Source organism: Plasmodium coatneyi, chromosome 14 (assembly GCF_001680005.1).
Source record: "Plasmodium coatneyi strain Hackeri chromosome 14, complete sequence".
Classification (NCBI taxonomy): Eukaryota; Apicomplexa; class Aconoidasida; order Haemosporida; family Plasmodiidae; genus Plasmodium; species Plasmodium coatneyi.
Genome location: NC_033569.1, coordinates 1,460,395 through 1,469,439, shown reverse-complemented (window position 1 = coordinate 1,469,439; position 9,045 = coordinate 1,460,395). Strand labels below are relative to the sequence as shown.

The window sequence follows — 9,045 nt, the reverse complement described above, 5'->3', positions numbered from 1 at the left end:
TATCAGATACACATGAACGCGTATACTTTCATGCAATACAAAAAAAAAAAAAAAAAAGAAAGAAAAGTATTTACTACACCCTAAACCCGGAATCTGAACTTGGAACCTGTTCTTTAGGAAGATCAACCATAGAAATATCTTCCATAGGAAGAAAGACTTTCTTCCCTAAACCCGGAATCTGAACTTGGCACCACTTCTTTTGGAACACCTTCCTTAAGAACAAAGTCTACCCCCCATAAACCCAGAATCTGAACTTGGAACATCTTCCTTAGGAACATGTTCTGTAGGAACAAAGTCTTCCTTCCTTAAACCCGGAATTTAAACACGGAACCTCTTCCATTAGGAACAAAGTTTTCCTCCCTAAGCCCGGAATCTGAACTTGGAACATCTTCCTTAGGAACATCTTCTGTAGGAACAAAGTCTTCCTTCCCTAAACCCCGAATCTAAGCTTGGAACCTGTTCCTTAGGAAAAAAGCCTTCCTTCCCTGAAACCCGGAATCTGAACTTGGAACCTGTTCTTAGGAAGACCTTCCTTAGGAACACCTTCCTTAAGAAGAAAGACTTCCTCCCTAAATCCGAAATCTGAACTTTGAACCAGTTCCTTTGGAACCTCTTCCTTAGGAACAAAGTCTTCCTTCCCTAAAACCCGGAATCGGAACTTGGAACCTCTTCCTTAGGAACAATGCCTTCCTTCCCTGAAACCCGGAATCTGAACTTGGAACCTGTTCTTAGGAACATTTTCTTCTTTTATGAATTCGCTTCTCATAAATTCTTGAACCAAAATTTCAAAAAAGTTTTCCTGGATCAGTTTGGTGTCCCCCTTTTGACTTTCGTCTAGGACTTCTAAATGGATATCAATAATCATACGGCGACGTGCACGAGCACGACGAAGAGCAGGAACCCGTTTTTTCCTCCTTCTGGTTCGAGCTGATCTTGGTTTGCGTTCCTTTACTAAGGTATATGCATGTGGATCATCTGCCTGGTCCACATGGTCAACAATCTGCTGTTCTAAGGATGGACCACCTACTTGAGGAGCTCTTCTGTAACGCTTTCTTGTCTTACCAAGCAAGGCAAAATACTAAAAAAAAAAAAGGGGAGAGGAAATGGTTCCTTAATAGGGTTGTGAAATGTCTTCCTCACGCAACAGTAATTACTACTTCAAGCCCTAGAATGCGAAGTCCTACACACACACACACTAACATGCGAAATCCTATACACACCCTAAAATGAGAAATTCTACACCCACATCCCATAAATTCGAAATCCCATACAAATACCCCTAAAATAAGACATCCTACACATACACACCCCTAAAATGTGAAATCCTACACATACACATCTTAAATGTGAAACCCTAAACCCTAAACCCTGAACCCTAAACCCTAAACCCTAAACCCTGAACCCTAAACCCTAAACCCTGAACCCTAAACCCTAAGCCCCGAAGCTTAAACCCTGAACTCTAAACCTTAATAATATCTTATAAAATTTTTCCTTTAAGTCAAAATTGTGGCAATGGAGGAGAAAATAATACATGGAAGGGAAGGAGGTGTACATAGTGTAGTAGTAAAATTGTACATATAATAATATACACAGTTTCAAATAGAGTGTATTGTATTGTAGTGTAATGTACTGTGTATGTGTGGAATAATGTGCATATACATAAACAAATTTTGATTAATTTGATATTTTTTTTCTTTTTTTTTTCTTCTGCTCTCTTTTACTTTGGTAATTTCCTAATATTTTTGCATACTTTTTGACTTCAGTGTATATGCATATGGTGGTTTGCCATGCATATATATAGTATGATATTTTTTCTTGATAAACTGAACAATGTGTTTACTTATAATTGAAAGGGGGAAGTTAAAAGTGTAATATACGCATAATCATAAAAAAAGGGGGAAAATTTCCTTTTATCAGTCCTTATATATATATAAATGAAGGAGTAGTTTTAACATATATTCATACATATACATTATATAAATGCATATATATGTATATATGCGTTATATATATACATATGTATGTACATATAAATATGACTACATATACATATATACTGTACAAAGAAGAAGAAGTATACTAATAAAAAAAAAAAAAAAAATGGTACAAGTAAGTATAAGGGAGGGAACATAGAAAATTCTATACTTGGCTTAAAATTAATGCCTAAGTTCACATACAACAACAACAGCAACAACAATCATGTACAAAGTAAAGTGAGAACAAATGGAAATATATGGACACACCTATTTCCACATTCCATTTCCCTGTTCAATTGTACACTTTTCAGCAGGCCGCTTCACTTCCATTACCCTCAGAAGAAATATATAATGGGTACGGGAAAAAGAGCAATTGTTCAGATGCCTGGGGGAGGGAGAAATACTGTAACCAGACCGCAGTGGACAATATGAAGGGAGTATTAAGTCGGGGAAAGATAAATGATAATCAGGAGTTGGCCAAGAAAAATTTGAGAAATTATTATTACGCATGTACTGTAAATACAGAGGGTAGTCCATCCTACTATGATCCTTGTAAATTCCTATATTTTTGGATTGGTCACGAAATAAAGGAAAAATTGCAGAAAAGTCTCAATTTTTCGAAAGCCATGAGAGACATTTACATAGAATTGGGGAACTTCCCTTGGGACCCTAAGGATTCTATGAAAAAGAGGACGTGCACTAATATATACCCTAATATTACCACACATATCTTCGAATCGGCTAAAAATTCTTTTGATTACAACTATAACATTAAAGCTCTACAGAGTAAATCGGAGTGTAAGGAATACTTACGCAGTGCACAATATGGGCAACTTCTAGAAGCAGCTCAGAAAATATATCCATGGTTATGCACTCATTGTGATAGTGATAAGATTGAATATTGTAGAAAAATGAAGGAGGAATATATGTCGAACGGTATAAACTGCAATAGTGGTACCCTACCAGTATTTACGTGCCCTACAATGCCTGAAGACGAAGACGAAGAACGTACATCATGCTCAGGGGGAGAGGGTTCCTGTCCATCTAAACCAGCCAAAGCACCAACTTCCACCATCCAACTAACGGTAATAAAAAAAAAAAAAAACACCACCCTACCACAACAACCACATTCATAATGTGTATATATGTCTACATACACATGTATATATATATATATATATATATATATGTGTATATAAGTATATATATAACTCCCTCCTCCACCCTCACATAACACCCCTTCCACTTACATGCACTTCTAGAAGGAGAATTTGGATATGCTAGAATCTAATATGAAATATTATAGTAGATTTAAAGGGGGTTTCGGTTTCTGCCACTATTGCAAATTCCCCACCAGAGAAATAGCCAATAAAATAAAAGCACATTTTACAGAAGAGAAGTATGCAAATTTCCTTGCTAGAGTACTGTGCTATGCTTCCACGAAGAAGCAGGATGAGGAATTCGACGATACGCATTGCAAATTTTTTAACTTTTGGTTAGTGTATTTATTACATAAAAAATTAAAACATCCTACTACTACTACTTCATTTTCGACTGTAATAGAAGCAATTAACAACCTCCTTGAGAACATTCCTGAGGGGCATAAATGTCCCCTCCCATACCCTACCCTCAACAAAGACGTCCTCAGCGAAGCCACTGACTTCACCACTTTCAACCATAGAAGAATAGTCTATGAATATTTCATAGACCATGCTAAAATAACAGCAGACTTGAGTAGAGCAACACTCACTCCTGATTCCGGTTCCCCTACTTCCCCCTCTAAACCTAAATGTGACAAAGCATATCATGATCATCTAAAGGCCATTAATACAGCATGTACTGCTGTAACTTCGTACTGCAACGACAGTACAACAAATATTGACCCCTACTGTAACGAATATAATAGCAAATATAAAACTTTCTGTGAAGATAAGGACAAACTAGAAAAATTAACATGCACCCTTCAGGAAGGAGTGTCTAAGGAGGTGGAAGGAGGGGGGGGTGACCCCCTCCTTCCTTCTTCAGTTAGTTCACTAACTGAAGACGGCGATACAGCTGCCACCTGCAACGAAGAGTTGACGAGGGAGGCGGTCTCCTCCACGGGTGCTGCTGCTGCCTCTTCCATACTAGGCACAGTAATTGGACTACCAACAATTGTCACCTTCTTTTTATATAAGGTAATTGTAACTATAGAAATAACATAAGCAATGGTATTCACTAATATTTATTCTCTTTTCATTTAAAAGGACAAATGTAATATGAATAAGGGTGCTTTATATATATATATATATATATATATATATGTGATACATGTGCACACTTCTCATTTTTATTATTATTAGTATAACCTTTTACCCCCCTGGATCAGTAATAAATTTGGTAACCACTTTTCTGGAGGAGGAAGAAACAGCGGAGGAAGGAGATCCGTTCGACAGGAATTAAACGCCTTCTCAGAAGGTGATTCTTCTACCAAATATGCAACTACAGTAGGTTCATCATCAAATCTGTCAACAGATTCGACGAATGTTTCTACCATATATGACGCACGACCACGAGCACCATCTCGAAGAAGAGGACGAACAAATAATGGAAGAGAACATCAGCAAAGGCAGAATATCAGTTATGGTCTTATGTGATGCATTCCATTAAATGTGAAATGTCCCTTCCTACCTCTCCGCCTCGGGAGGGGGTGATATAAATAACTGCAGAACTCATACAGTGTGAAAAAAGTAAATTGGCTTTTTTTCCATTTGTTCCTTTATTTTCTTTATTTTCCTTTTCTCTTTCTTTGTTTTTCTTTTTTTTGGTATGGTACGAAAGTACTCACGCTCATGTGTAACAAATATAAGTTCAAACAAGAAAAGAAGAAACAAATTTTTCCTCCTTCACTTTATTTTGATTTGTTTTGCGATAAATTTCTTTATTGAAGATCTAAAATATGTTTATTAAATTTTTTTTTTTGTTATAAATTTTTGTCTTTGTAATTTTTTTTGTTTTAATAATTTTCTTTTTTTCCTGTTAAAGTCCAATTATGGATGTTAGGAATGTGTTCTAAATTGGAAGGACTCGCAAACGTCTCACCCATTGTGCAAAAAAAAAGAAAGGAATAAAAAAAAAAATAATGCCCTAATATAAATTTGTCCCAGAGAAAAAATTGTCAAAAAAAAAGCACTAATATATAAATTTGTCACACAGAAAAAAATTGCAAAAAAAAAAAAAAAAAGCGCTTAGTAGGGAGAAAAATGCTCCAAAAAAGGGGAACGGAAAGGAAGGGAAAGATCTAAGGAAGGAAGGAAAGGAGGGGTCTAAGGAAGGAAGGAAAGGAGGGATCTAAGGAAGGAAGGAAAGGAGGGGTCTAAGGAAGGAAGGAAAGGAGGGGTCTAAGGAAGGATGAAGGAAGGTCTAAGGAGGAGGAAGAAAAGGAGGGGTCTAAGGAGGAGGAAGAAAAGGAGGGGTCTAAGGAAGGAAGGAAAGGAGGGATCTAAGGAAGGAAGGAAAGGAGGGGTCTAAGGAAGGAAGGAAAGGAGGGGTCTAAGGAGGAGGAAGAAAAGGAGGGGTCTAAGGAAGGAAGGAAAGGAGGGATCTAAGGAAGGAAGGAAAGGAGGGGTCTAAGGAAGGAAGGAAAGGAGGGGTCTAAGGAAGGATGAAGGAAGGTCTAAGGAGGAGGAAGAAAAGGAGGGGTCTAAGGAGGAGGAAGGAAAGGATGGATCTAAGGAGGAGGAAGAAAAGGAGGGGTCTAAGGAGGAGGAAGAAAAGGAGGGGTCTAAGGAGGAGGAAGAAAAGGAGGGGTCTAAGGAGGAGGAAGAAAAGGAGGGGTCTAAGGAGGAGGAAGGAAAGGATGGATCTAAGGAGGAGGAAGGAACAAAGGAAACAAGGGAATGAGGAATAAGAAGGAAAGAAGGAAGGAAGGTTGTTAGGGGTGCTGGAAGGAAAGGAGGGTCCAAGGAAGGAAGGGTCTAAGGAAAGAAGGAATAAGAAGGAATAAAAAGGAATGGAGAAAAAAAGGAATGGAGAAAAAAAGGAATGGAGAAGAAAAGGAGAAAGTCTCTTCTTTTTTTTTTTTATTACACTGCATGTAAGTTTTATGATGGTCATTTATGCGTCCCCCTCTTGAGGAGAGGACATTCCCTTTCCCTTTCCCTTGTAGGTGTTACATGCGACCGTAACTTATATTCTGACGGTCGAGTGTATTATTATTTGTTCTGGTTCTTCTGGGTTGCTCGTCATATATGCTAGAGTTATCTATTGATTCTGCTGTAGTAGAAGATTCTGTGCAGTATTCTGTTGGACCTATTGTTGAACCGTTCTCTGTTGAGGTGTATTCCGTAAGCGTATCAAAGTTGCCACTGATGGTAGACCTTTTTTTTCTGTTGCTGAAGTTGTTGCTGCTCCTTCCTCCTCCAAAGAAGTTTTTTATCCCAGGAGGTAGAAGATTGTACTGAAAGAAAAAAAAAAAAGAGAAGTGAAGAAAGAAAAAGAAGAAAAAGGGAAGGTTTAGGAATATGCATCATATATATAAAACAATTTCTTATATTCATTTTTTTAAATTAAAAAAGGAGGGAGAGAAAATATTAATAAGTAACATTATTAATATTTTAAAGTGTTTATATTATGTTGTGATAATTACTTTGTACATGAAGAAAGCAGCCACTGGTAATCCTATTGCTAATGTAGCAACTGTGGAAGAGACTGCAGCGGGAAGTGCTGTATTTGCTGTACTGGGTACAGAAAGTTCTTCCACGGACTCTGGGACAATCACTACCTCACGTGTTCCAGTCAGTAGTTTCCTGTAATCTTGGTTATTGAACATGTCCTGGAAGGCACTACAGTGTTCCTTATAAGTTCCCGTCCCACATATATTCTTCACTTTATCATAATCGTTAAGAATATCTTGGAGGTGCTGATCATAGTCCTTATCACATTGGTTCCCACTTCTCTGTAACTGATGTTTTATAGTACCATAGTCCTGGTAGTACTCGTACATTTTTTTCATTTGATGGAAGGTTAATTTGGCAATAAATTCACCTATCTTCTCACAATTGTGCTGAACATCTACCTCCCCCAATGCACTGTAAATTTTATCCATGAAATCTGAGAGGAAGCCTCCCCCTAATTCTTGGTAGAATGTACTTCCTAACCAATAGTACATGAAATTGCAGTATTTATCATCAGACTCTTCTTCTTTCTTCATCGAAGCGTGACATAGAGCCCACGCAATCCTCTCGGTATATTTCTGAACATTTGGGTACCCCCTTAATTTCTCCCCTAATTTATTTTCTACCTCAGTCCAGTACTTGATATCCTTGCAAATACCCTGTTTATTGTCAAAATTATAATACATTATTCCGGAGGGTGTACTTTCCAAATTTGTTTTCTACAAATGTAATTCAGTGAAATACACATATATTCCTATGCTATTTCTCATATTCATTATAATATGTGTAAGGTTCCATATGAATAATGTGTGCATGTGTGCACATTATATATATGTCCATTCTGAATAAAAAAGAAGATGAGAGAGGGGGGAAAAAACGAACCGATAGTGGTGTTGTTGTTGCTCTTGATTGCGGTGACATTGTTCAAATGTGTATATTCTTTTTCGCATATGATAAACTCTTTTCTTCTTCTAAAAATTTGTGTTGTATATTTAGAAGAGAAAAAAGTAATGGAAGTTTCAGTGCTTATGTCATAATGATTAGGAACATCAAACTTGCTCCTCCTTTTCGAAAAATTGCACACACAGCTTAATTTCTTAATGCGTTATATTCCCTTATATTTATACACCAAATTTATTATATATATATAATTAAGGAAGAAAATATGTAAGGAACAACTAAGCACAGGGTCCCAAATGAAATAATAAGAAAGAAATGTAGAATTTATTCCCCTTTGTTCTTTCTTATTTATATATATACTACCCTATTAAGTTATATATATGTGTGCCTGCCTATATAACCATACCGTTGCTTACACGCCGCCCCCCTTCTTCCCTTATTACTTCATGTAAATGTACACATACCTAGAGAATACTGTTCCTTTCCACATATATATGTGGAAAAACATGGTATAACACATGCTATACCATGTACTATTTATTTTAAACCTTTTCTTCCTCTATTACTACTCAGTAAAACTGTTATGAACATCTAACGTAGATATATTGTATACAGTTCACATATGTGCAGTACTACTTGCACTTCTCTGTTATGATCGCTTTGTTATAATAATTTTGCACACATTCTTTCCTTTTTTTTCTCTTTTTCTGTGATAATTACACTATAAGCAGCTTAAACACAAAATATATATTATATTATGTGAGTTCCACTCTACTCCCTTCAATACATATTACATTTTAGAATTCATTTCACACCTTCTTTTTTCTTCCACCATCTGAGTACACTACACATACTTCATTCATATATGCAATATGTGCATTAGGGGGAGAGGATGGGAGCTTAAGTAGCACAGGGAGTATGTATACATTCCACACACATATATATATGCAAATGAGTTACTTTTTAATGGACTTAATGAATGAAAGAGAAAGAAAGGAAAGGAGTGAATAAGGGAGTACACATAAATAGAGAACGAATGAAATTATGCACTTAAAAAAGGGGCGAGTGAATAACTCAGTTAGCATCATACACCTGCTGTATTAGTAACTTCCTGATAATACACTTATCACCCAAAAAAGGAGGAGTAAAGAGAAAAAAAAATAATAACAATAAAATTATTATTACTCCTGAATAATCACAAATAGGGAGAAAATTGTAATAAATGAAGCACTATTATGTGAACACACACACACATATATATATATATGTGGTTTCTTTTCTTCTCTTCCTTTCTTAAATAATTTCGTATATAATTTTTTCCTTTATGTAACATATATTTGTCCATATATACAATGTGCTACCGCTACCGTCCGAAAATTAAACAACATATATATATTACTTAGGAAAAAATAAGAAGTTCGATATTCATCAATAATCACACACTCAATATAAATAAGCATATAGTGCTTACACCCTTACGTACCTAATATATAAACAACACATTTTAACACAAA

The 9,045-nt window shown here is 36.2% G+C and overlaps 2 protein-coding genes across 2 annotated transcripts; one reads left to right on the top strand and one right to left on the bottom strand.

The window, feature by feature from the left end:
- Positions 1-393: 393 nt before the first annotated feature.
- On the bottom strand, positions 394-865 carry PCOAH_00054390 (SICA antigen; the record flags this gene model as incomplete). The annotated part of the gene is made up of 2 exons (XM_020062219.1): positions 394-639; positions 716-865. 2 exons carry the CDS (start codon positions 863-865, stop codon positions 394-396), a joined length of 396 nt encoding a protein of 131 aa, XP_019917768.1.
- A 1,294-nt stretch (positions 866-2,159) lies between these two features.
- On the top strand, positions 2,160-4,180 carry PCOAH_00054380 (KIR protein; the record flags this gene model as incomplete). The annotated part of the gene is made up of 3 exons (XM_020062218.1): positions 2,160-2,213; positions 2,288-3,061; positions 3,239-4,180. 3 exons carry the CDS (start codon positions 2,160-2,162, stop codon positions 4,178-4,180), a joined length of 1,770 nt encoding a protein of 589 aa, XP_019917652.1.
- Between the last annotated feature and the right edge of the window lie 4,865 nt (positions 4,181-9,045).